The sequence below is a fragment of the Capricornis sumatraensis genome, chromosome 2 (genome assembly GCF_032405125.1).
Source record: "Capricornis sumatraensis isolate serow.1 chromosome 2, serow.2, whole genome shotgun sequence".
NCBI classification, from domain to species: Eukaryota; Metazoa; Chordata; class Mammalia; order Artiodactyla; family Bovidae; genus Capricornis; species Capricornis sumatraensis.
The window spans coordinates 135,370,392-135,397,970 of NC_091070.1; the positions used below are offsets into that span (position 1 = coordinate 135,370,392).

The 27,579-nt window shown below is 60.0% G+C and overlaps 1 protein-coding gene across 1 annotated transcript; it reads right to left on the reverse strand.

The window, feature by feature from the left end:
• Window positions 1-4,029: 4,029 nt before the first annotated feature.
• On the reverse strand, window positions 4,030-27,401 carry CELSR2 (cadherin EGF LAG seven-pass G-type receptor 2). The gene is made up of 34 exons (XM_068964909.1): window positions 24,101-27,401; window positions 18,623-19,270; window positions 16,490-16,712; window positions 15,951-16,066; window positions 15,688-15,776; window positions 15,132-15,289; window positions 14,617-14,780; window positions 14,342-14,467; window positions 13,807-13,973; window positions 13,253-13,540; window positions 12,993-13,167; window positions 12,603-12,744; window positions 12,323-12,443; window positions 11,719-11,902; window positions 11,441-11,542; window positions 10,654-10,748; window positions 10,201-10,410; window positions 9,535-9,718; window positions 9,313-9,441; window positions 9,046-9,226; window positions 8,493-8,660; window positions 8,288-8,414; window positions 7,983-8,183; window positions 7,493-7,667; window positions 7,050-7,162; window positions 6,819-6,898; window positions 6,605-6,731; window positions 6,371-6,493; window positions 5,652-5,779; window positions 5,322-5,410; window positions 5,015-5,209; window positions 4,710-4,880; window positions 4,354-4,588; window positions 4,030-4,057 (listed from the first exon to the last, which is right to left on the reverse strand). Exons 1-34 carry the CDS (start codon window positions 27,399-27,401, stop codon window positions 4,030-4,032), a joined length of 8,763 nt encoding a protein of 2,920 aa, XP_068821010.1.
• Between the last annotated feature and the right edge of the window lie 178 nt (window positions 27,402-27,579).

The window sequence follows — 27,579 nt, forward strand, 5'->3', positions numbered from 1 at the left end:
TGACTCCTAATGGGCCAGTTTATAATAAGCTTACTCCATCGGTCTGCATTTTTTCTAAAATAAAATGCGTATATTTTTATATTCTGTGTACATGTGGAAGTAAATACTCCTCCAGTTTCTAACAGATTTGGAGTAAACTCCTATGTACTTTCAATGAGGGAGCCGGGATGGGTTTCCCAGGCTGGGGGCTGAATAGGCCCAAGGGCCTTAAGATTCCAGCTCATCAGGCAATGAGTAGCCCCCTTGCTGACGTTCAGTGGGAACAGGCTGCCTCTTCCCAGGCATTTCCAGGCTTCTTATGTTATTAGTGGGTCCAGATCAACTTAAGTATAGTTTAATTCACAGTATGTGAGGCTATCAAACCAGGGTCTTGGTAAATTATTTATATCCTAAATGTGGGTGTCTTTTCCTGGTAAGAGAATAGAGCTGCCTAGGAGTTGAGCATCTTGTCGCTGTACTCCAAGGATGAGGGAGCCCGTGGGTGGGTACTCTGGTGTTCATGTTTGCTGGTTGTCTCAGGTAGAAGATACTGATCACCTCATCATGTTGTGCCTCACATCTTTAGAATTGTTGGTGTTCTCCTTTTTCCCCTACTAGACGGCTGGCACCAGGGTTTATAAACTTGTGTTGTGCCTCGTGTTGTGAGTTATACATGGTGGAGGATTTCATTCATTTATTGAAAAAATAAGATGGGGGTGTTCGTTAAATGAATGACAAAAGGTTTAACAGATTAAACTACGGGTCTTCCTTTTCTCACAGCCGTTGATTCTTGGAACCGGAACCAGCTCAATTCCTTGTGAGCTTTGAGAGGACTTTCCTCCTTGGAGGCCAGGCTCTGACTTAAGGAAGCCTGCAGGCAGCTGGATAAAGGGAGTGCGTTCCAGCTGGTGCCCTGCCCCAGGTTTACATATCCATAGGCCCCCTTCTGAGGCACTAACAGGCCCTTCCCTTTGTTCCCAGGGCCAGCCACCGCCCGCCCCCCACCATGGCTTCTTCCTTCTTATGGCTGATCGTCAGGTTCATTCATCTGTATCACCATAATAACTCTCTACACGTCACCTTTCCTGAGCCTCTTGCAGCAACTCCTGCAGCCTCTGGGCTTCTGAACATTGAGTTCAGGGACAGGGTGTGGAGATAGACACTGAGTATTCAGCTCTGGAGAAATTTGGCAGAGGCCAGAAAACGTCAGGTGTGCATCCCAACTGTGTCCTGCACTGGTGTCTGACAGAAGCAAGTCCAGGCACACACTTAGGTGTGGCCAGCAGATGGCATGTTTGCGTGGCCTGGGTGTGGGCCAGGTCCTGCGGATCCTCAGAGGCAAAATCAGCAGCAGACCCGTGTGTTGTTGCCACCTGGTGGCCAAAGAGGACAAGACACGTTCCTTTTGCCCTTTAGGTCAGTCTGGGGTTTGGTTAAAGGTCGACGGCTCTTCCAATCCCACTGCAAATCTGCTTAAGCAACACTGCAGTGTTAAGGAGGCAGCGTCAGCTGGGGAGGAGCCCCCCCCATGCCCCCCAGCAGCTGCCCTTCTCCCCTGCTACCTGCTTACTTCCTTCCCTTTGGGTCAGGCTTTGTCTTTTCTCTTTCTGCACTCTACCTCCACCCCAACCCGGTAGCACCAAGGAGGGAAGCCAAGGTTTGCTGGCCTCTTACTATGCACTGTGAACTGTCCAAAGCACTTACATGTGTTAGCTCATTTAATTCTCATAAAAGCTCAATTAGGCAGGAGCCATTACCCTCATTTTGCAGGCAGGGAAACTAAGGCTCAGAGAGATTAAGTCACTCAGTCTGGTTCCAGTGTTTGTGTTCTAAACAGCTCCCCTCTGTGGCCCCCATGTGAACTCCCTATCTAGTTTGTTGAACAGATCGAAAAAACATAAAACTTGGGAACACGAGTGATGTGGCAGAGTATACAGCTGGCTAGAGTATGAATAGTTGCTCTATTTCCGATGCAGAGAAACACAAGACGGCCCAGAGAAGTGAAGTCAGGAGGTACCTAGTCACTGAGCACCTTTCAATTCCCAGCAGCCTCTTAACTCAGCCCTCCCTACCTCCTGAATTCTGCTCCCAGAACAGGACTCAGCTGGAATCCTGCCTGCTCTGTGCAGCCTTTCCAGCCATACAAGTCCCTCCTGTCCTGGTGAAAACCATGCTTGCCCTGCTACCGGTCGCATCTTCCTTGGAAATGCCAGGACGTGGGCTCAGTACTGATGAGGCTACTCAGGGGCAGCCCGCTGCTACAAGTGTCGGTAGAGGATATCTGAGTCCCCTGACCTGGGCCCTCCCAGGGCCCTGCCTGCTCTTGTTTTCCAGAGACCAGGCCTATCCCTTCTGGAAGGACAGGGCCGCACACAGAAGGACACAGTGACGGTGCTCAGCCCGCACAGAACTAGTTTATTCAGTAGTACGGTGAAATGAAAAAACAAAACACAAAATGCTACCATATTTACAGTAACAATCAAACTGTACAATCAGATGGTTAGTATCAAGTTAGCATCCAGCATCTTTGTATTTTTTTAAGTCAAGTCATCAGTAGTAAAAACCAGTTAAGTTTTTAACCTTTTGCAGGAATTGCCGAGGGGAGAGGCCAAGGGGGAGAATCCATGGCAGAAAAACCAGAGACCAGCCTTACAAATGAGAAATAGAAATATTTTCTCTATTCAGAGCCTCTTTTTCTAGCCACCTGCTCCAGAGGAAAGTTGGTGACAAGTCTGGAATACATGTTTAGTGTAAATGGTGACTCCAGTGAATAGCAGCTGGCAAAACCAAGGAGGAAGAGGAGAGGTGGGGAGATGACAGCCTGGAGCAAGGGCAAGGGCCTTAGGCCCCCTTGCCAGGACTGCTGGGTACACACCCAACCTGTGATGGCCATGTCAGACCCCCTGGGACTGGACCCATCCCAACACAACAAGCAAATAAATTAAAAATATATATTAACTCTCTCTTCGCCGGGAGCTGGGTGGTGAGGGGGAGAAAAAGGAACAGGACTTGGTCTTTTGAAGAAGAGAGCCAATTCCAAGAAGGAGATAAAAACAGAACATGTCTCAGAGGCCACAGCAGGTCAGTGGGATTTGTCTGGTCCCGGAGGAGGGAGAGTGGACACGGGCGACCCGACTCCCATCAGTCTTCCTCCTCCCTGTCCCACCCACACAATAGCAAAGAAGCGCAACTTAACACGTGACTGGCCTTCCCCAGCATGGGGCAGGCAGGGAAATGAAGCACTTTTGGGTCAGCGAACTGAGCAAACACCCGGGCTGCAGCACGCGGCTGGAGTCCAGGAAAAGGAGAGGGGCAGGGGTGGCCCGGCCGCCGCCCAGGGGCGCGGGTTCCCCTCAGAATGTGTTCATGCAGCATTTGGGGGTCCGGGGGCTCCGAGTCCTTCTGCCCCCTCTCCGGACAGGGCTTTTTGCAGTTCCTGGAGGTGGCAGCACGGACAGGGTGAGGAGCGCCCTCCATCCTGCCACCCTTGCCGCGCTGAGGCCCACCCGGTGCAGTCCACAGGGCACGATGCCCTGGGTGCATGTGGCTTCATCCTTTCCTTTTGGTGATGGCAGACGAGGGGCAGGCCCCCCAAGAGTCCCTCTCCTCCCAGAGGCACAGCAGATGGGAAACTGAGGAGAGGCTGGGAGAGCATCCTGGGGGGTCCTAGCCTCTTAGGGGAGGGAAAGGGGAGTCAGTTTCCAGCGTATAAAAAAAATTAATCCCTGAAGTCATGAAGAGTGGAGATCCTTTTTTAAATCTTTTTTTTTTTTTCCTCTTTTCTGAAAAACTTTGTCTTGGAGATGTTGGCCCCAGGGGTCCAAAGTGCAGTGAGGGGGATGATGGGGAAGGGAGTTGGCACTAGATGGCCTGGGGTGGGGTGGGTGCCCCTCCCGGCAAGGCCCAGGCTCCTCAGATGGACGTTTCGTCGCTGCTGCAGGCAGGCAGGCGGGGGAGCAGGGGCAGGATAAAGCACAAGACAGGAGTGGGGGCATGAGTGCAGCTGGGGAAGGTAAGGGAGCCTCAGGGTGTAGGAACCACGGCCCAGGGTTAATGCAGGAAGTTAAAGAAGAGAAATCTGGAGAGGCAGGAAAGCAAAGTGACAGACAAGGCAGACAGAGGGTTAGTCAGAGCAGAGGAGACAGGGAGAAGCTTTCCCCAAAGAAGGAAGCAGAAAAGCAACCCCAGCCCTCTGCCCTCCCCCACTCTACCCGACGCCGGGCTGGGCCGACCCTGTGGGGCACCATGTCTGTGGGCATGTGGCCTGAAGGGCCCCGGACCACAGTCTGCTGCCAACCAGGGTGGCCTGGGGGAGGTCTGGAGGCAGGGCCTCGGCGGGGCTGCACCCTGATCCGCCCACCCAGCCACACTCACTCGGAGCCTGAGGAGTCCTCATCCACTGTGCCCGCCTTGATGCTCATGGCAATGGGCATGACCCCATTCAGCTGCTCCTGGAGACTCTGCCGTGGGGGAGGGCGGGGAGGGGGCCCACCCCGGCTGCCCTCACTGGCTGAGGAGCCCCGGGAAGACATGGTGCCTTGCTCGGGGGGTAGCCGGAGGAGACTGCTCTTCTCACTGATGGTGGGCAGACACTTCTTCTTGAGGATACCTGTGGGCCAGAGGGTGGGCTCCATGAAGGGCAGGTGGAAGGAGCACGCCCGCTGGCCACAGGCTGGTGTGAGGTGGGGGGCTGCTGATGGGGAGCATGCTGCTGCGCATACCCCACTCACCTTTGTGAGGCTGGGCAGAAGGGCCTGGAAGGGGGCCCAGGGAGCCCTCCCAAGTCAGGGCATCTCCATTCTCTCGTGGCCGCTCCTCAGAGGCCCCGTTGCCACAGCCTTCTTTTGCTGTGGTCCCAAAGTCTCCTGGCCAGGGGACCTTCCCGGGCCCCAGGCCCCCATCTGGTGGACAGAGGAAGTAGATAAGGCCCAGAGAAGGCAGTCAGGAGAATCACCACCCTAGTCTCACCTCCCAGAAATCCCAGCCCCTCTGCCCTCCCACTGCCCCCAGAGGCCACAGCCCTGCACTGGCCCACCCTTAGGGGTACTGTGCAGGGGCAGTCTCTCGGCCCCAGGCCCCAGCAGGCTGTCCCAGCCCGGTTCTCCAGGGAAGGCTGCCTCCCTCTCCTCTTCCTCTTCCTCCTCCTCGCTGTCTGATGAGTGGGTAGATGCATAGGAGCCGCTCTGGTCATCCTCCAGGGACAGGTCACTGTCGGAATCTGTGTCTGGATCTAGCAGGTGGGGGAGAGATCACAACAGCCCATCCGCCACCACCCACCCTCAGTAAAAGCCGGGTGGCTGGGCCTCCACCCGCCACTGGCCATCAGGAGATTCCGTCCTCACCATGCTGCTGGTTTTGACCTTCCAGGAACAGGCCACCGGGGTCCCCCAGGCCAGGGGGCCCTTGGCTGGGGTTCAGCGTGGACTCCTCCCTAAGAAGACAAGACACCCTGGCGGCATCTGCCTGGTCCTCACCTGTGTCTCATTCTCTTGTCTGTCCTGGGTTTTCCTGTTCCTGTCCCATGTCCCTCACCACTTCTAGGTTCAAGCTGCCACTGTGTCAGCCACGGTGTGTGCTACCCAACTCCTAGCCACCCGGCCTGGGTCAGCAGGCCTGGTGCCCTTCCTCGCTCCCCAGCCCGCCACCCCCCACCCCACCTTGCCAGGCCTCACCTCAGCAAGAAGGGGATGTAGCTGGGCTGACTCTTGCCCGAGCGGCTGGCACTGTGCAGGGAGCCGGCTGAGTCTCCATAGGGCTGGTACAGCCTTCCATCCCCGTAGGGGCTGGGGCAGTTGTAGGACTACATGGGAAACAGGTCAGTATGTTGGGGAGTGGGACGGGGTGGCCAGGCTGGGAAGTGGAAGGGCTGAGGGAGCTTGCCCTAAATTCTCCCCACTGTGTACCAAGGACTGGAGAGAGGGGCACCACGCCCCTGCTGCCCCCCACTTCAGGGCCTGGTGGCAGCTGCAGCTCTGCCGTAGCTGAGCCAGTTCTATGTCTCCCAAATACCCTGGACTCGGCTGTCTAACAGGGGTTGTTAGCAAAAGATGGCCCTCCTGAGAGCATCCTGGGAGACACAGATTTACCAAGACACACAGGGACTCTCAGGTGTGGGGCATTTATGACTGATTACCTGTCTTGGCCACATTCTCCCATGCTCCACTCCCATCTCTCTCAACTCAGCATCCCCCTCCCCCACCCCCAACCATGCCCCCTCCTCCCAGGCCACACATACCATCTCACTACCCCTTCTTCCTTTCAGGAAAGGATGTAAGGATGGAGAAAAAGTGGGACAAAAAGCACAGAGGATGGTCTCCTTGGGCCTCCTGGCCTCTCCCCTACCTCATACTCCCCACAACTCCTCCACCTCCCGGACCCCTGGCTCCCTCACCGAGGTCAGGGTGGACTTGGTGGTCAGAGCAGGGTCAGGGCTGGGCTTGCGGCTGCAGGCAAACTTGAGGGCTTTCCGGACCTCCTTGCTAAGCACCACGTAGGAGAGGAAGATGAAGGGGCCCTGACAGGCAGGAAGCAGCAACTGTAAGTGCTGATTAACGGACCTCCTAGTCACGCTCCCCACCACACAGAACTCCAGCGGCTTCCCACGGGGCAGGGCCCGGGCTGGTACCTGGACACAATTGGAGGCAGCGAAGAGGTGGTGGAAGAGGAGGGTGTCACTGTTGACAGACAGCAGTGCCAGCAGCCACGTGGCGCTCAGCAGCAGTAGGACGGCGAAGGAGGGCCGCAGCCCCGAGCTGGGGACGGGGGCGCTGTGAGTCTGGCTGCAGGGCCTCCCACGCTGGTGCCCGCCCACCGCCCAGGCACCCCCAGCCCATACTCACACAGGGCCTTTCTTCTCAAAGCCCTGCCGCTGGGCAGCACAGGAAGCGCGGGCCGCCAGGATGTACAGGAAGACACTCATCTGGCAGGGGAGGAGGGGGTGTGAGGGGGGATCGTCGGGACACAGACGGCTTCCATCCCACCCCCAGGGACACCTCCACCATTCCTCAAGGGGAACGTGAGGTCACGCTTGGCCTGCTCCGCCCCACCCCCAGGCACTCTCTAGCATTTACCGAGACCGCAAAGGCCACGGGGCCGGTGAAACTCCATATGAGTGTGTCGTAGATGGAGAGCCAGCAGAAGTCGGGGTTCCCATAGCCCTCCGGGTCCAGGCCCACAGCTAGACCTGGGAGGGCGGTGACAGCGGCGGGGAGGGGTGGTCAAGGGACTTGGGAATCAGTCAAGCGGACAAGTGGGCTCCAAGGGCCAGGTGCAGGGGAGGAAGGGTTCTGTCCACCCTCTGTCCATGCCATCCTCTCCAGCCTAGGGGACCCTCTCCCTGGGTGGGGCTCCCAGGCACCGAGTTAAATGAGAGGGACGCTTGTGGAGAACTTGGCCCGGGGCATAGGGATGTGGGGCCTCCGGGCCTGGGATGTTCGTGGGAGAAGGTGGCATAAAGGTGCACCGAGGCCCTAGGGATGTAGACCTCAAGACCTGGGCTGGGGGCGGGGGGTACCTGTGATGAAGGCAGGCACACCCCAGCCCAGCATGTAGTAGAATCGCATGGGGCCGGCGTTGACATCGCGCACCTCGGTGAGCGCCCGGTACAGGTGCAAGGCCTCCAGCAGAGCCCAGGAGAAGGCGCAGAGGTACAGGAAGTGCAGCAGGATGGCAATGACTGTGCAGGCAAACTGAGGGCCCAGGCCGCGCCCGGTCAGTGCCCAGGCCACACCCAGGCTGTGGGCTCTGCTCTCACCAGACTGGAGAGGAGGGCCTGGGTGCTGGACGCTGCTCCAGCGGGGAGTCTGGGCCATAGGAAGGTACCTCTAGGGTGCGCCGGGGAACCAGGGGGAGCTGGAGCGGTGCAAGCCATGCGCTAGGCCCCAGGCTAGCTCTTTACCCCTCAGGGCTGCAGAAGCAGGGATTGAGGGGAACGCTGGGGAGGACTGACGTGGGACCATGAGAGCAGGGGTCACTGGGGGTTTCTGTGAGGAGGAACATCTTACAGGGAGGTCAGCCTGGTTGATTCCCAGGAGGAAGACCAGCTGAGCCAGGCCCAGGGCGGCTGTCAGGTTCCGCCGGATGCCATGCTGGTTGGAGCGCAGCGTGCGCAGGACAGCAAGGAAGAGGAAAGTGAGCAGGAGGGCGGCCAGGGTGACCCCGAGGGCCACGTATGTCAGCGTCTTCAGTGGCAGGATCTCCCCATTCTGTAGGGGGCCAGGTGGCAGAGAAACAGGGAGATTAGGAAGGGCAGGGTCTGAGCACCCAGTCCAGAGCCCTGGGCTCCCACCCCCAGCCCTGCGGGCCCAACCTCGCGCCGAGACACGTCCATGAGCACGGCGAAGCTCGTCATGTGGTTGCACTGGCAGCTGACATGGCTCTCGTTGCGGAAGACAACTTCACAGCCTCGGGCTGACCAGCCACCAGTGCCACTGACCCTGTGTGAGGGAGGCAGGGTCAGGAGACAGGAGGGGGTGGTGCACTGGGGCCTGGGGCACTGGGCAGTGCAGGCTCACAGGATTGAGTGGTTCCAGAAGACACAGATGGGTTTGGTGCGCTCCTCGGTCTCCAGCAGCCGGAACTGCACCGTGACGGGCTTGTCCAAAGCACGGGGCAGGAGCTCCTCGTCGTCATGGACGCTGATGCTCACCACGGGTGTGTTGATGACGGGGCGTTTGGGAACTCTGGCCAGGCAGGCACACAGTCACCACGGTATTCGCGTGAGTGGCATGCACGCATACTAAGTCGCTTTAGTCATGCCCGACTCTGTACGACTATGTACGACTCTGTAGCCTGCCAGGCTCCTCTGTCCATGGGATTCTCCAGGCAAGACTACCGGAGTGGGTTGCCATGTCCTCCTCCAGGGGACCTTCTCAACCCAGGGATGGAACCCGCATCTCTTATGTCTCCTGCATCTGCAGGTGGGTTCTTTACCACTAGTGCCACCTGGGAAGCCCTGTGTGACTGAAGGACCCTTCTTATCTCTCTGAGATGCTGCCACCCCTGGTCCCTCTCTGTGGCTCACCCACTGACTGGCACCCCCACCCACTCGTCTCCCTGGCCGCTCACCTCAGGCTGCGCTTGTCTGGGTCGTAGTTATGGGGCAGCAGCCCGGCCAGGGTGCGGTAGATGATGACGCTGGCCACCGCCTCACCCTGGCTCAGCTCCGGGTGCCGCCGCTGCCGCCGAGCCAGCTCCTCCAGCTCCTGGGGCTCTCCGGGGCCCGCGGGTCTGACCACAGGGGGTGTTTCTGGGATCGGGACATTGTCTTCTCAGCTGGGTCCTTCACAGACACCCCAGCCTGGCCCCCTGACCCACCCCTCAGCCCCCACTGACCTCTGAAGACAGACTCAGGCAGGATGACCGTTGTCTCCAGGTCTGGGGGCCGCTCCCCCCGCAGTGCCTCATAGCGGGGCAGCTTGGCCCCAGCAAAGTTCCCCTTGTCCAAGCGAACGACAGAGATGACTATGGAGAGGGCACAGGTCAGACCCTAGGTGAGGAGGGCAGGCCCCTGGCACGGCCCTGCACACACCCTCTCCGGCCCGCCGGCAGCCTCACCAATGTTGGGCGTGACGATGGTGAAGGGGCTCAGGTAGGTGTGCCGCATGTTCTGGGCCAGAGCGCTGGCATAGGCCTCATAGTGCTGCAGCAGCCAGGCGGTGCCACCCTCCGTCTGCTGGATCAGCTCCCAGTGCCGCTTGTTGGCTGCATCCAGGAGGGCGCTGCCCACGCGCAGCAGATTCTAGGGTGGGCACGTTCACAGCAGGCTGTGCCCACTGCCTCACTCCTCGTCCCTACCAGCCCACCCTAGACCAGCCCTGCCCCCGCCCCCCACCATGCCCTGCCCACTAATCCTTCCTCCTCTGTCTCTAACAGCTTCCCAGGGCCTGTGCCTATGCCCACACAGATTATTTGATGCGGGTTCCTCCCTGTCCTGGGCCAGTGGGGAGGGCCCCTCCTCTGGTGAGCCTGGTCAGACCGGGTCCTCATACAAACATTATTCTCTATGGATACCCTGCTTTAAGAAGGGTCGGGAAGAGGTGCTCTAAATGACGCATGTGCTGGGCCATGCCTCAGGGGGTCTCATGGAGGCCTTATGCTGGCTGGGAGCTCCCTAAAAGCAGAGAGAGGAGTGCCCCAGACTCTGCCCCAAAGTTACCAGGAGTGGGCTCACTCACCATGACCTCCTCCCACCCCACCTTCCCTGCCCACTCTGAGCCCCACCTCGGTGAAGTGCACATCCTGTGTGGCGGACAGCCCAAAGCCTCGCTGGGCACTCTCGTGGGCCAGCAGCCGCGTGGCCAGCTGGTAGGCCACCTTGACGTCACTGCCAAAGTAGCCAGCCGTGTGTTGGGTAGCATTGCGCAGGAGCAGGGCCAGCCGCTGGGAGCGCCCGGAATCCAGGCCTGACTCGTTTCTCTGCAGCCGCTCAGCCTGGGACCAAGACAGGCAGGGGGGTCAGCACAGGAAGGGGAAAGCAAGGTTCCCAGAGGGGAGAACTGGAACTCCAGAGTAAAAGGACTCGGGAAGGGGAGAGGAAGCCTCTGGGCAGGGGCCCCCGGAGGCAGGAGCTGGAGTTGTTGGAGTCCCCTTTCCTAAAACTGGGAAGGCGGGCAAGTCATCCTGGGTGAAGACGGGGTGAGGGGCAAGGAGATAGAGAGGAGACGGTTCACTTACAAATCCCTTCAGCTCTGAGAAGGTGACCGATGTGCAGTTGAAGAGGTTTGGGGGAAGCCACCCTCTGTGCTCGTCACAGTGGCGCACAGCAGTCCCTGGGGGAAGGCAGCCAGGAGGGCAGGCCTCAGGGAGAGACCTTGCTGAGTTCTGCCAGGGCCAGCCCCCGTGGACCAGAGACAGGAGACTAGCAGACAAGGGCCCTGCTGTCCGGTGCCCCAGTGTGTGCGGAGCCCCAGAGCCAAAACCTCCGCGAGACCAACCCACAGGAGGGCTGCAGGAGTGCGGGGCATGTGGCCTCCCTGAGCCCCCGGACTCGGCTGCCCTACTCCGGCCACCACCTTGAACTTTCTGCCACACACTCTGCTTCTGATCTCTGCTCATGGTCAATCCAAGGGCCAGAGCCAGCCTGCATCCTGCAGCTCCCCTGGGACAGCAGCCCATGTGCCCTGCTCGCCAGGCCATCTCTCTGGTGGCATAACTCCAGTACGAGGTGGTGAGTTGAGGATAGCAACCTGGGACTCATCTCTGAACCTCTAGTACCCAGTCCTGTGCCAGGCATGCTGCAGGTTTTCAGCACTTTTGTTACGAGTCCAAAATGTAGACACCTTTCATCTAGGCAAACTTGGAAGCACGGGAGCATTGAGCCAAGGAAGCATGGGACATGGAATCCCCCAGACCTGGAGGCCAGAAGTTGGGGGTCGCGGGATCTGCAGCCAGGGACTCCCCACCCCACTCTACTGACAAAGGCCAAGTTCTCTGTTCCGTGTTCTGGGCCTCCAGCACCTACCGAAGGAGCCTTTGGGACAGGGGGCAGCGGCAGGCAGTCCAAAGCGGGTACGGGGCCACCAGATCCCAGCCTCGATGGCCCTCGGGCAGCTGTCGTAATTCACTGCAAGGAAGCACACCATCACTCAGGAGCAGTTGTCCCCCTACAGCAATGGCCGGGCTCCCCAGCCCTCCCAAGGCAGCCTCAGGTCTGCAACCCGTCCCGGCTCCTGGCCTCCCTGGGACACTGGGGCCTGGCACACAGTGGGGAGGGCCACCCACCCATCTTGAGAGCCCTACCTTCACAGCCGTTGGTGGTAACCTCAGCAAAAGGGTTGTCACAGCGATCACACTGGCGCCCAATGACGCCTGGCTTGCATGGACACTGGCCCTCCTCAGGGTCACAGACTCGGGACAGAGAGCCCGTGGGGTAGCAGTCACATAGGAGGCAGGCGGGGCTGCCAGGGGGCCGGTAGTGGTTCTCCTGAGAGGGAGAAGGGACACAGGGTTGCTGGCTCAAGCTCTCTTCCCTGGGTGCTCATGGATCCTCTCACTTTGGCCCCTCTGGAGAGAGGTTCCCTGACCCCCAAGAATGGTACATTCAAAGTATTTATTAACTGGTCATGATTTGGAGTTTAACCCACCAGTGAGACACCAATCAATTAGAATGGGCTGCAAACAACCAGTACAGCTGGCCCGGAGCTCACTGATTAAGTCCTGGCCCCCTCTGCACCCCAAGACACACAAGGACAAATAACCACTGGCCCGCCCCAGTGGATCAAAGGCACATAGCCCTCAGCGCTCTGTGGGGAGGCTTCTTCCACTGCCCACCCCTCCAAGGGCCCAGGAAGTACAGAATAGCAGCCGAGGCAGTTGCTGTGCAGGCTTGGGTCGGGGCAGTCACCTTGCAGTGGCACTCGCCACTTGTCTTGTTGCAGTCTGGATCGAAGCCTTTGCTGACATCGCAGTTGCATGGGCCGCATGTGGGGTGTCCCCACCAGCCTCGGGGACAAGGTTGGTCAATCCTGCAGAGAATGGACCAGGGAGGAATGAGCTCCTTCAGCCACCCTGTAGCCATGTGTGGCCCTTTCTACCCCAGCCGTGGCCCAGCCAGGCTCCCAGGGCTCTGAGGGACACAGTGGACATCAGCAGTGGCCCCAGCTGCCTGCACGGATCCACATTACCTGGTCTCACAGTATGGCCCAAGGTAACTGGGGGGACACTCGCAGGTATAGCCATGGGGAGCACTGGGCTTTCGGGTACACATGGACTGATGCTCGCATGGGTTCAGGTCACACACATTAGTGCAGTTGTCACCATAGTAACCTGGGACCAACCAGAAGGACAAGAGAGGCTCAGTCTCCACCTTCCCCTGGCATTTTCTTCAAAGCTGCCTTCATTCACCTCCTTCTATTCTGAGCAGCTATACCAGTTGGCTGTGGCTCTGCAGTGCAGGATGAGAGGCTCAGAGGGGTGAGGTGACTAGCCCCAGGTCACATGGCAAAGCCAGAATGAGCCCCCACCCTCGTTCCACACCTGCTGACCTGTCCCATTTCCCTGGACCCCTGGCCTACCTGGATCACAGCTGCAGGAATAGCTGTCCCAGTCGTCACTGCAGTAGCTATTGGCAGGACATGGGTTCGAGTCACAGGGGTCTGGCAGGCTGCAGCCTGGCTCCACGTTGATGCTCTCCCCACGGCTGGGATCCAGACTGCTGATGCCCTCAGGCGTCTCACTGACCCGAACACCCTGGGAGGGAGAGGATAGTGGTATTGGCCCTTTGTGGAATGGGCTTCTCAGTGTTGGTGGTGAGAAAGCAGAGCAGGAGGCTTACCTGCAAACAGCCCCGGAAGCCTCGGGCCACACCACTGGCCGGCCCTGGAACACCCCCGACGGTAATGTTGCTCAGGTGTAGCCCGTGCAGCCGGGGGCCCAGGTTGCCCTCTGCCCACTGCTGCCCATAGTCAAAGGACAGGATGGCGTGGCCAGGGCCTCCACTGGCTCCCAACGCCAGCTGTGCATGGTGCCAGTCACCATCATTGGCCCGGCCTGGCTCCAGCTGGAGAGACGAGGCCTGGAGCCCTGTGCCCTCCACGCTCAGCACCAAGCGGCCCTCCCGAAGCTGGCACCAGAAGAAAAGAGGGTCAGCAGACTGCCTTGATCAGCTCATCTTCCAGCCCACTGTCCTTCCTGGACCACCAAACCCATCCTGCTGCCCAGCTGAGGCCAGGGAGGAAAAGGCATTATTTCCTGTGGGCCCGAGAGATGGCAGCAGTGATCCACCAAAGGAACCCAGCTGCCTTTTCTCTCCTGGGAAAGACCCCGCCCAGCCAGATCTGACCAATAACCCGTGCCAGGGCCCGCCAGCCCCACCCTTCCCTGCATCACCTGCAGAGTGATGGTGCTGCGCCCCCTGGTGACAGCCTGGAGCAGGACGCCGTCGGCCTGGCGTGTGCGAAACATGAGGCTGAGGTGCCAGGGCTGGGAGATGGGCAGTGAGAGGCCATGCCAGGCCAGCAGGCTGCTGCCCAGGAAGCGCTGCGGGTTGGCCATCTCTGGGCAGGCAGATAGAGGCAGATTCTGAGGGGCGGAGTGGCCGAGTGCCCCAGGGGGTATGATGTTCAGCGGAGGTAGCGCAGTGGGAGGCAGGGTACTGCCCCTCCTAGTGCCCAGGCTCCCCAGCTGCCCCGCCCTCCAGAGCATCTACCTGCTCCGGGTCCACCCCACTCTGTGCCCAGGCCTGCCTGTGACTGGGCCCTTTGTCTCCCGTGCTAACCCTCTCAGGGCGCTGCCCAGACACGCTTTTCCACCCACAGCCAAGCTTAGCTGGGCCCTGCCCAGGGCCTGGCCCGACCCTGCTGGGGTTCCGAGCACTGCTGACAGCTCCCAGGCCCCAACCTCTGACAGCTGCCCCCATACCTACCCTGGGCACAGCTCTTGCCCCCAAAGCCCAGAGGACACTCGCAGCTGAACGCATCCCACTGGTTCACACAGGTGCCCCCGTTGTGGCAAGTGTTGCTGTCACACACGTTCTTCTTGGCAGGGCACCCTAGAGTAGAGAGAAGGGTGCTCAGGCAGAGGCTCCCGACAGAAGACCTGTGGCAGTGGCTAGAGGGGGCTCTGAGCCCCCCACTCCCAGGGGCCCCCACACCAGGCACACCCCACCTCTCTGCATTCAGCCTGCCCCGCCTCCCATACCAGGCATGGTGCCGTTGTTGGCAATGAAGTCGGCCATGTCGACGTGGCGGCTGTCCACCTGCAGGTCCCTCATGCAGCCCACAAACTGCCGGGTGCGGACAGGGAAGCTCTCGGGCAGGTCAGGCACCCCACCCAGCAGCAGGGGCCCTGTCAGGTCCAGAGACCTGGCAGGTGGGGTCGGGGGGGGGGGCGGGGAAACAGCCAAGACACAAGGGTAAGTGGGGTGCTTCCAGCTCTTCCTTCTCCTAGGGGCCCTGCTGAGCAGCCAGGGGAAGGGGAGGCCCACCCTGGAGCTGCTCTATCAGACTGCTGCCCAAGGCTAGCTCGAATCCCCCAGACTTCCTGGCTCTGCCCCAACCCAGCCCCCGTGCAGAAGGCTGAGCAGGGGCAAAGGGAAGCCAGATGAGGGAAAGGAACTGGTTCCCATTTCAGGGCGCCCAAAGTCCCCCCTTACAGCCCTCCCTCCCTGTGTGGCTCCACACCTCGCTGCACCCCCAGCCCTCCCCCCTCCTTACTTCTTGCTGCCACCCTGAGTGCCCTGGGCAGCACAGGAGTAGTTGCCCAGCATAGCTCCAAAGCGCAGGGCTACCCCTGTGTCACAGCCATCCACGGTCACCACAGCCACCTTCTGCTCGGATGGGCCCTGCGGGAGCCCCGTCTGACCCAAGAGTGGCTGTGGACAGGGAAGGGCAGAGAGGGGAAAGAGTGGGCCAGGGCCACTCATGGGCCAGCAGGCAGGAAAACCCCAGCACATACACACTCCCTTTGTGTACTGCTATACACGCATACATGTGTGGTATACACATGGACACATGCACACAGATGTGTGCTCACATGACCATTTACCTTCCTCAATGTCCACTTGCGTTTGTACCTAGCAGAATAGGAAGTGTCTGTACCACCTAGCAGGATGGGAATGCCCAGCGAGGCAGCAAGTTCCACCCCTCCCTTCCTCCCCGTTCAGCCAGACATACCACGACCAGCCCCCAGCAAGGCAGTGCCACCCAGGTCTGGGAGAGCATCTGAGCCCAGGACAGGACCCTCTCCCCCCGTGACCCCTCCCACACCCACCTTATTGTAGTACTTCAGATGCACCGTGTGCCACTGGCCGTCACTGACCCCTCCGGGCACGAAGGGGGACACGGTGGTGGTCGACTCCCCTGAGGAAAGGACCCAGGTGAGCTGAGACACCAGCTGAGGGCTGGGAATGGGGACAGGGCGCTCGTTGTTGGGCTGCGCCCAGGTTTGGCTGGGAGAGTGTGTGACTCGGGGTCAAGGGCGGAGAGGCACAGGGACTCCGGGAGATGGGCGAGGATGCGGGGCCGCGGGATCACCTGCAGAGAAGGTGAGCTGGACCTGCTCCTGGATCACCTCGAGGGCCACGAAGTCATGCTTCTCATTGAAGCGCCCGTTGTACAGCAGCAGCCCGTCACGCTCCTTGGTGGCAAACCTGAGTGGGAGTAAGGGAGGGGGCAGGGAATGGGGCACCCACCTGGATGCCAGCACCCCAGCCACCTAACCAGCCCTGGTCCTACTCAGAAATCTCCTGAGGGCTGACTCCTGGGTGGAGGCTGTGGGCCACATGGCTAGAGCGTGGAAGATGAGCACAAACCAGGACTAGCGGCACGACCCTGGCATCCTGGCTCCCACCCTTGAGGGTGGGTTGGGAGGAGTGTAGGTGGCCCTGGTGGGTGAGGGGCCTGCCAGGCAAGGGTACAGGGCAACTCAAAGTACAGGCCTGGCTCTGCCAACAACTCCCTCCCCCTCCCCCGCCCCGCCACACAGCATCACCACCTGACTTCCCACCTCGTCCACAGAATAGGAGGCCCCCCAGGCTGTCCCTGGCCCCTATTCCAAGTGCCCAGGCACTCACGAGAGGGCCAGGGTGAAGTGGAAGCGCTGGCGCAGGCCCCGGAAGGTGATGAAGGAGCGGGCAGGGAAGCTGCGCGTGGTCACCTGGCAGAAGGGCTTCTCGAAGTCTCCGGAGGGGCAATCGCACTTGAAGCCGCCCACCAGCAGGTTAACACAGGTGCCCCCGTTCTTGCAGACACCTGGGGTGCAGCGGCCCGAGCGGGCACTCACTTCGCAGTGCTCACCTGGACAAGAAGTCAGGCAGGTGAGCACCAGGTGCCTGGGAAACTGGGACTCCTTCGCGCCCAGTGATCCCTCTGTGGTCTCCCATGACTGCTATGACACTCCGCATCCCTCCAGCATCCCCACCTCCTCTCCCGTGCTCATCCCTCTGAGCTCTGTGAAACCCTGGCTCCTCTGATGCCCTGCTTGGCACTCTGGGCATCCTCACCACAGTCCCATATATGGCTGTCCTCCAAGTTCCCAGAGGCTTCCAGTCCCTTCCATGCCCCTGTTTGGGCCTTAAGAGCACAGGCCTGTGAGGTCCCTGATCACAAGGTCTGAGTCCTAGTGGCCTTTGGTGTGAGGGTTACCCAGCAAGTATGGGGGTGTTCTGGCCCCATCAGGGGGCATGCCTGTGGAGGAGAGGGCCTGCAGGACAGCACAAGGGGTGGTAGCAACCCCCACCCCACACTGGCGCTTTTGTCCCTCACAGGCACCAAGATCAGCTTCCCTCCCTGGGGATGAGACCAGGCTTCCACTTGGATTTGTCGGAGTTATGGGATGGTGTGGGTGGGAAGCTGGGGACTCTCCAGAAACGGGCCAAGGGACTCCCGCCCCGAGCCCTCGTGTTCAGACTGAGGACCTCTGTGCACTTGAGAGATGCTGAGACAGTAGGGAACTGAGCCTTGGGAGCTGAAACAGAGGAGCTGAAAATTCCAACATCAGATGGCAAAATCCACCCTTTTCTCTCCCTCCCCATTCCCAGATTCTAGAGATAGGTTCTCAGCTCCAGTGCCTAGTGACTGGCTCTAGTTTCCATGGAAACTGTTGTTCGCCTACTCTAAGCACCCCCCTACCCCATCCTCTTGGACAAAGACTTCCCTCCCCTCCCCCAAGCCCACCCCTCTGCTCCCCCCTACCCACAGCAGCAGCTGAGAGGAGTCAAGTCTGGCAAGTTCTGGGCAGGAAGATGCAGCAGGGGAGGCAGCAAGGCTGGCCTACCACGGCTGGCCAAGAGCGTGGGCATGGCTCTGGGGGAGAGGGAGCAAGGCCTACGGCCCCTGGGAAGGAAAGGCATGGAGAGCAGGGGATTTCCTGAGGGAAAGCAGGAGGCTGCAGGGAGGGGTCCGGAGCACGAAGCAGAGGCAGCGAGATCCCAGGGGGAGTCTGGGGACAGGATGTGTAAAGACCCCTGGAGATAGGCCAACAGGCCTCTTGGTCAGGCCCTGCTTTACACACGTGAGCAAGGGTGGACTCCACGTCACGCAGATGATCTGAAAGTCCCCATCCCCACACCTGAACCCCACCAGTCTCCCCCGCTCTTCTGTGCCTCCCCTCAACACCTGGGGAGAAAAGCACCTGCTGCGGCTCTGAAAGGCAACTCACTCATCAGTTCGGAGACTGCATGTACTAGGCCCAGCCTCACCTCTAATCCAGGTGAGACCTGGGGCAAGTCACCTGATCTCACTCAGTATTTCCCTAAATCACAGCCAGCACTTCCCACAGGCCAGCTCTCTTACCCGTATTAAATTTAATTAATCCTCACAACCACCTTGTCATGGGAGTAGATTCATCACCCATTTAAAAATTCTACCCCACAGAGCGGTTAAGTAACTTGCCCAAGGTCACCCAGCCGCTCTTGTCAAAGCTGGGATACAAACGCGCAAGCCGACTGGCCCCAGTGCCAGCCCTGACCTCAGTTACACCATCTGGGGGTGGGGGCGGGTTGGGGACAGAGAAACAAGGGTCCCCTCTTCCTTCCTCAACAGGTGATTGTGAAAGAGCAAGTGGGACTTGTGAATGGCCATTGCACCCTGTACATTCCCTCAGGAGAAAGAGGTTACCCGGTTCTTCCCTTGATTGTGCTGGCGCTGCAGGCTTCACCACCCCCAGGACCGCCCTCAGGCCTTCTCCTCCCTCCGCGAGGGCTCACCGGTGTAGCCGTCGCGGCAGAGGCAGGTGTAGCCGCCCTCGCGGCTGCGGCAGCGTCCGTGGGGGCCGCAGGGCCGTGAGTAGCAGAGGTCCACCTCGGTCTCGCAGTAGTCGCCGGTGAAGCCAGGCGGGCAGCGGCAGCGCAGTCCCCCCACCGGGTGGATGGGCCGGAAGAGCACGGAGGAGGAGGCGATGAAGGGCGCGGAGGAGTCAAAGCGGAGCACGGACACGCAGCGCATGTAGTTCTCGCAGGGCTCACGCAGGCAGATATTGTCGTCGAAGGGCAGTACGCGCTGTGCCGAGATGGCAGTGAGCAGGCTGCGGTTGAGATACAGGCGCTCCTGCAGGTCCTCGGAGGGCAGGAAGGGTGGCCCGCCCCCGGGCCCCGGCGGCTGGCCCACCGACAGGCTCACGTTGAGGATGTGGCTGCCGGGGGCATCGGTGTCCCGCTGCACGTTGAAGATCACCACGTGGTCTGGGGGTGTGGCCAGCGTGGCGGCCACAGCCTGGATGAAGAGACCCAGTAGGGGCGACAGGAAGCGCTCGGGCGACATGTCTTCCAGTCGCAGCGTGATGCTGTGCGTGAGCATCTCGTCGGTGATGATGGTGACGCGCAGGGAGCACTGAGCGGTCACGCTGTGCACGCCGTCTGTGGGGAGGCCAGATGGTCAGCACCCAGGGAGGCAGGGGTCCCAAGCCATAAATCTGGCTCCGGGTACAAGCACCCGGAGGCGGGCATGAGTGTGGGCTGGAACCCTGCTCGCACACTCCTGAACTGCCCAGTTGCCAAGAAAGGCTCTTTTCTAACTGGCATAAAAGAGCCCTTAGGACATTGTGTGCCTCACCTGAGAAAGAGTCACTCCAGGAGGGCTCAGCCCCCAGCAGCACTCAGGGGGATTGATTTCCAGAAGTTCTGTTTGCATACTTTCCAGAAACCTTCTGCTGCAAAGCGTGTGTGTGCATTAATTGCTGGGTCCTGTCAACTCTTTGCAACTCCATAGACTGTAGCCCACCAGGCTCCCCTGTCCATGGGATTTCCTAGGCAAGAATACTGCAGTGGGCTGCCCTTCTCTTCTCCAGAGGATCTTTCCCACCCAGGGATTGAACCCAGGACTACTGCATTGCAGGTGGATTCTTGGTGGTCTGAGCCACCAGGGAAGCCCGTTGAAAAGCACGGACACATCTTTTAATGTTCGTGCATCTTTCCCTGCCCCAAGCCACGGATGGGTCTGCTCCCTTACATCAACACCAGACCAGGTGCTTCCCGGCACGAGAATCTTTGTTTTGTTTTTTTTTTTTATATCAATAAGAGAATCTTATTTTGCCTTTTTCTTACCTCCCTAGAGGGCCCAGAGCACCATGAGAGACCCACAAATATAATCCTCCTGCCCCCTCAGCCTCTATATCTCAACACCTCTACAAACCTGACTCTGGCTGTGTTCCCCCTCCCCCATTGCAGTAGAGAATGGAGGGTGAACTGGGTCAGTGGGCCACCCAGTCCCCCTCCCACTAAGCCCCGTGGCTGCTTGGGCACAGGCCCGCTATCCCCATGGCAACGTCCCACACAAAGCATTCTTCCCGCCCAACTCTCTGAGTTGCTGAGGGTAGCCTGGGGGGCCCTACCCCAGGAAATCTAGCTGAGCCACCTTACCAGTGGCAGCACCACCCACTGCCCTGATGTTGTGGGGTTCTGGGGGCCAGAGATAGAAAGGCCTGGGTAGCTCTCCACCCTGAGCCCCAGACAGAGCCCCACTGAGCTGACGTCTCCTTCTGGTCTAGACCTCCAGCTACTCATCACCCACTTGGCTCATGGCATTAAATCCAGTGCCTGCCACACCCCCGGGCCACACACTCACTTATAAACAGCTAAGTACTAACACTCTGGTGTCTCACCCCACCCACACACACTAAGCCCAGAAATACTGGGCGCACCTGAGTGCACAAACACATGGCAATGGATTGCATTCAGCTCAAAATGAAAGCTGGAGGCCAAGCGGTGAGGGAAATGGCCTGGTTGGGCTATAAGCGATATTCTTATTGTTTATTTACTACAATGTTCTACGCATAGTAAGTGTTCAGTCAGATGGTCATGAGAATCTATTTGATCTCCATAATGAAGAAATGGTCTTTAAAACACTGCAGGGAGGCCCAAGTAGTAATTTAAAAGGACATCCTAGCAGGAACGAGGCAGGAGGTAGTGTTTCTCGGGTGGGACAGAGGTAGGAGAGGGCTTCCACAGTGGCTCAGTTGGTGAAGAATCCATCTGTAATGCACAAAATGAGGGTTTGATCCCTGGGTTGGGAAGATCCTCTGGAGAAGAGCATGTCAACCCACTCCAGGATTCTTGCCTGGAGAATCCCATGGACAGAGGAGCCTGGCAGGCTACAGTCCATAGGGTCGAAAAGATTTGGACATGATTAGCAACTAAGCACGCACGCGCACACTCCTGGGTGTAGGAAAGGGATCTGGGAATAGATTCTTCTGCTTCTATGTCATAGCACCTTGAGGTGGCTGACTGCACCAGCAACTAGGAAGGCTGAAGCCAGACACATCTGAGCCGTGTCCTCGGCCCCCTGCCCACCTGCCCTCCTGCCTCACTGCTTGAGAATGTGAGGCCCGCCTGCTCTCACCAGCAAGCCTGTTGTCATCACTCACCTCTGCTCCTCCTTTTCTTGACTGCTGCTGAACAAACTGCTCCTTCCTACCTGGACTATCCAGCCACCAGCCCACACTCCTCCTAGTTTCCTAGCCCACCCTAAACTCACCTTTTCCAGGGAGCCTGCCCAGATTTATGACCTCAGGCTCTACTTTCCTCCCTCTTTCAGAGCCCCCTGCACTTAGTTCTGGAGCCAGCCCAGGGCCCTTGTGTACCTGGTGCCCAGTGATTCCTTGGTGTGAGAGTCCCTCAGCAGGAAGGAGCCCAGAGTCCACAGAGTCCTCCTAACTGACCAGGGAGGGGCGGGGCAGGCAAGAGAAACCTCTCCACCGTCAGCCCTGGGAACGCGCACCCCTCCCGGTGTTGCCCCCCTGCCGGCCCAAGCCCCGCCTGCACCCCTCACCCAGGGTGTCCGCTGCTTCCCATCTGGCCCACCATCTGTGGCCACCTGCCCCTTCTGCTATTGTCCCCATCCCAGCAGTCAATGGACCGCTCTCTCCTTCCTCTTTGTTCCTTTCTCCTGCCTTGACCTGGGTCACCCTTCAGGTGCAAAGGCAACGGTGGGAACCAGGGTGGGGGGTGCACAGCCTGAGCCATCCTCCTGGGCAGAAGAGGGTGGGGATGGGCCCTGACCCCAGGAAACACCCTCTGTGACAAGAACCTCGCCTGCCACACCTAGAAAAGTGCCAAGTCCCAGACTGGGGCAGAATTAGACGCCAAGCTGCCCTTGCCCTGGCAGATGCACTAGTGGGAGTTGTGGGCCATGAGCGGGCACTGCTGTGTGTCCAGGCAGAGTTCGGAAGAGGCAGAGTTAGGAGAATTTGGGCCTCGGGAGAGCCCCCCGGCCCATGCTAAGGCAGCTGAAGTCCCAGGGAACAAGAGAGGGGGAAATCGGAGAGGCAAAAACACAGAGACCAAACAGGGGAAGACAAAGGCCCCGGAAAAGAGCCAGCAGTGGAGAAAGTGGCGAAGGAGGAGAGTCACACAGGAGATGGGGAGAGGACCACAGAGGAGACAGTGCAGAAAGGCCCCCACGGGCAGACGCGGGAAAGAAAGAAGAGACAAAGAGCAAGAGAGGGAGACAAAGGGCAGCAGGAGCTGATCCCCCTCGCCCCAGCCGCCCCGGACTTTGGGGTTGCCGTGGTGACTGCCTCCAAGGGTCAGGGCTGAGGGGAAAGGGTGGGGCTGGGCTGGAGGGCCAGCCAAGGCCTCCCCATCTATTCTAGGGGAGCCGAAGTCTGGGGCTCTGCATGGGTAGGAGCGTGAAGGCTGGGTGGGGCCTCCTCTGCCCACGTCCCTCGGTCACCTAGGGTGGACTGGGGGAGGCAGGAGGGAGAGGCCCTTCCCCTCCAGCCCTCCCCACAGCTTCCCAGCACAGAGAAGGACACGAGATAGCAGAGCTCCAGCCCCCACCACCTCCCCCTAGAGAGGAACTGAAGCTTCCAGAGGCACAGAGCCTGTCCATGACCTCTAAAAGCTCACGTGCCCTGGCTCCAATGGCCACCTGAGGATTGGGGAGGGGGGTTGTCTGTCCCAAAAGGACTATGAATGAGGAGGGGGCTGAAGCCACGCCCTGTGTCTTGCACGCCTCACTCCTCTCCTGCCCCGGACTCCTTGGGGTGGAAGTGAGGCTCGCCAGGCGGCTCTTTCTCCCCTCTCTGATGTGTCTAAGTGAGGGTGCCCTGACCCACCCATCCCCAGGCACAGCTAACAGTTAGTGCTCACAAGGGCCGCAGCTGTTCCCAGGCCCAGGGAAGGGGCTCGGCTCCTTGCTGCCGCTGTGGTCCACTCCCTGCTCCCGACAGAAGAGACAGAATGCTGCCCACCCTCCCCCCCACCCCCCGACTCTCCTCCCCCAGCCCTTCTGTCCAGGAGTCTGCAGGCTGAGCGCTTGGCCAAGCAGCTGGAATGCCCGGCCTGGGTCCTGGCCAGGCTCCCACGCCCCAGGATTCTGTGCCCCTGCCGCTGGATCTGGGGGCTCTGCCTTCAGAGGCCACTAGCGCCCTGGCTCATCATGGTCCCCACAGCCCATCCCCTGAGCCCAGGCTCTCGCGGGCCGTGGGAAGGCCTGGCGTCTAAGGACAGCCACGGGGAGGCAGGGGGCCCAGGAGTGCCGTGGCCTGCCCCCGGCTCCGCTGCGGCCCCTCCCCCAAGCCGGACCCCGAACCACCACCTCTGACAGTGGGGTCTGTTTGGACAGAGACAATGAGCTCCGGCCTCACTTCCTGTGGGAGCTCTGAAGGGGGAAGCCAGGCCAGGCTCTTTCTGCCTGGAGGGAAAAGAATGTCCTAGACAAAGTCCCCCTCAGCTGGTCTGTGGCTCAGCCGGGAGCCAGAAGGGGCCCAACCGCAGGGTCCTGACCCCGTGGGGGCAACTCTGTGCCCCGACAGCCTCGGCTCTGTCCGAAGCTGTGTGAGATCACAGGGACGTGCCGGCGGGCAGGCGGCTGGCGGGTGTGAAGGGGTGGCTCGCTGCTCTGGGCCACAGTTCCCTCCATCCCGCCCCAGGTCTCTTAGACCCCAGAGCCTTTTTCCACAATTCTCAGCAGCCACAGAGAAGACAGCCTCACGACATTTCCCCACCACGTCACAGGCTGGTAGGCAGAGGGCAGCCGACTGAAGCAGCCCGGCCCAGCCTGGGGTGGCAGGCAGGGCCCGCACAGCTGCCAGGATTCCTCGGGCTCTGTCCCCAGCTGCTTTGCACCCCTCAAACGCTAGGCCAGTCCCAGGTAGAGAGATGGGTCAGCAGTTCCTCCTCAGAAGGCCGCCCAGGCCCTCCCCCAAGGGCCAACTCCATCCCAGTGTTGCCTAGGGCCTTCCTTACCCGACACCAGCACGCTCATGACAGCCTCCAGAGGTCGGTTGTTGTCCAGTGCCCGACTCAGCCTCAGCTCGCCCGTGGATGCGTTGAGGAGGACCAGGCTGAGTTCATTCCCGCGCTCAAAGCTGTAAGTCAGGCTGTCTGAGATGTCAGGGTCGTGGGCAGGCACCCGGCCAATGGCACCCCCTGGGAAGCTGCTTGATCGGTTGGTGACATAGTTGTTGAAAAGGATCTCGAAGTTGCCCAGCACTGGTGGGTTGTCGTTGCGGTCGAGCAGGCGGACGTGTACTGTAGCTCGGCTCACCAGCGGAGCTGACGTGGCCTGGATGACCAGGACATATTCAGGCCGGTCCTCGTAATCCAAGTCCACCAGAGCGGTCAACTCTCCGGAGAAGATGTCCAGTTGGAAGACCTCAGGGATGTTGCCCTCCACGATCTGGTACATGATCTGAGCATTGGTGCCTTCATCAGGGTCAGTGGCTGTGACCCGGGCCACCGCCAGCCCAATGGGACTGTTCTCTTCCACAAACACATCAAACTCATCCTGCTCAAACACAGGTGGGTTATCATTTACATCCAACACTGTGACTGTCACGTCCATGGGCGTGCGGGCTGGAGGCATCCCCTTGTCCACTGCGTATGCCCGCAAGACGTACTGGGCCACATTCTCACGATCCAGCCTCCGCAGTGTTCTCACAATGCCTGATGTGGACTCTACGATAAAGTCCCCATCTCCATCATTGCCCCCTTGGAAGGTGTAGAAGACCCTGCCGTTAAGGCCAGAGTCACGATCAGTGGCTGAGATCTGCAGAACGCTGGTGAAGGGGGGCACGTCCTCGTAGACACTGCCCTGGTAGGAGTCCCGCAGAAACTGAGGGGCATTGTCATTCACGTCATTCACCAGGATCTCCAGGTAGGTGGTGTCGGACTTCTGGGGAATGCCATTGTCCCGGGCAGTGATGGCCAGGGTGTAGGACACCTGGTCCTCATAGTCCAGCTCAGCCTGGGTCGTGACTGCCCCTGTGTCCGCATCGATGCGGAACTGGGGGATGCTGTCTTCCATAAAGTAGGTGATGCGGGCATTCTCACCCGTGTCCTCATCTGTGGCGCTGATGAGCACCACTGTGGTGCCTGCTGGCCGGTCCTCATTAATATTCACCGTGTAGTGGGAGCTCTGAAAGACAGGGCGGTGGGTATTGGCATCAGTGACGTTCACGACCACTTGTGCCGTGTCCTGCCTCGTGCCATCGGAGGCAGTAACAGCCAGCACATACTGCCGCTCAAGTTTGTAGTCCAATGGCAGGGCAAGGGATACCAGCCCCCCACCGCTCTGGCTGGTGATGGAGAAGCGGTTTCGGGTGTTGCCACTGGTGATCTGGTAGGTGATGACACTGTGGGCATCTCGGTCCACGGCCGACACCGTCACCACGCTGGTGCCCACAGCTGCATCCTCATTGAGCCGCACCGTGTACTCGGGTTGGGTGAAGGTTGGGTTGTTGTCATTGACATCCAGGATGGTCACGCTGACACTGGCCGAGGCAGTGAGTGCTGGGGTGCCATGGTCGCGGGCTTCTACTCCAAAGCTGTAGAAATCAACCTCTTCCCGGTCCAGCTCAGCTGCCACAGAGATCCAGCCTGTGCCATTGTTGATGGTGAAGGGAAAGTCGTGTCCAACCCCTGCAAGGCGGTATTCGAGGCGGGCATTGTCACCCGCATCAGCATCAATGGCCTGGACATGGAGGACCAGGTAGCCTAAGGGGACACTCTCCAGAACAGTAGCCTGGAAGGGGGTGCTGACGAAGATGGGAGCATTGTCATTGATATCCAAGACCTGCACTGTCACCAAGCCGGAGACGTTGGAGAGAGGGGGCCGGCCACCGTCCTGTGCCCGAACCCGTAGGGTATATTCCTTCGTCGTCTCATAGTCAAGAGGGCTCACCACGTCCAGAGCCCCAGTCTGGGCATCTAAGTAAAACTGTCCCCGCGCGTTGCCACTCATGATGCTGTAGTGCACCAGAGCATTGCTGCCCTTGTCTCTATCTGAGGCTGTGACCCGGAGGACCGGGGCTCCTGGGGCCACATCCTCCCGCACCTGGACCACGTAGCGCTTCTCACTAAACTGGGGGGCATTGTCATTATCATCCTCCACCGACAGGAAAATGGCAGCTGTGGCAGTCCGTGGACCAGGGTCCCGACCCTGGTCACTCGCTTCCACCGTCAACTGGTAGGATTCCACCTCTTCCCGATCCACGGGGCCTCGGGTTCGGATGACACCAGAGCGAGGGTCAATCTCAAAGACTTCAGAGGGGCTGCCCCCAGACCCTTCCACCAGGCGGTATAGAATATTGGCATTGGGAGGGGCGTCACCATCTGTGGCTCTGACGGTGAGCACCTCATAGCCGACTTCCAGGTTTTCCCTGAGGCTCTCCTTGTACTCCTGCTGCTCAAACACAGGGTCGTGATCATTGGTGTCAGTCACCAAGATGGTGAGCGTGGCCAGGGCACTGCGTCGGGGCATGCCGTGGTCCTGCGCCGTGACCCTGAAGACGTGCGTGCTCTTGGTCTCACGATCCAGCTCCTCGGCTGTGGTGACTGCACCAGTGATCGGGTCCAGAGAGAAGAAGTGGTTGGAGCGGCTATCGAAGAGGGCATCCATGGTGTACTCCAGTCGACCTGCCTCGCCCTCATCTGGGTCGATGGCCCGCAGAGATGCCACAGGAGTACCTGCTGGCTGGTTCTCCGGCACTGTGGCCTGGTAGCTGGGGGGCTGAAACTGGGGGGCGGTATTCACGTTCCTCTTCCGACGTCCACCCATGGACTCTTCTGCTAAGCTGTCCCCTGCCCTGAAACCTGCGGCCTGCACCAGCTTACAGGACTGGCATCTCAGCCGTGGGGCTTTTAAGCACAGGTGCTCATGGGGCAGGGTGAGCTTGCCCTGCGGGGAAAGGTGGCCTCCTATGCCCAGAAGACGACAGCTCCAGGGGCAGCCATCCGGCGCGGGTGGCAGGGGGATGTGGGCCCCGGATTCTGGACACCAGACCCTCAGACCATCATGGTGAGGCACCAGGTGGCCAGTCAGTTCCGTCCCCGCATCCCTGCAGCGGCTGGTGTAGAGCCAGAGGTTCGAGGATGAAGCTGGACAGAGCCAGCCCACGGGAGAGCAGGCCCCCGAGGAGCCGCGTCCTCCGGGCCCCAGGGAGCGACAGGGCCCCACTTGGTCTCCCAGTACTGGCGGCAGCAGCAGCAGTAGCAGCAGCGGCGGCAGCGGTGTCGGAAGTGGGGCACGGGCCGCCGGGCTCCGCATCTCTCCCCCTTCCCGGCCGGCCGGGTCAACGGCGGCCGCGGCTCCTCCTCCCGCTCTTGCGGACCCCGCCGCGCCTCATGCCCGGGCTGGGGCGCCAGTCCCCGGGGGCTACTTTTGCGCCCCGCGGGGCCTGCTCCTTGATGCCTCACCGGAGCCCGGCGCTGCCCGCTCCCACGCG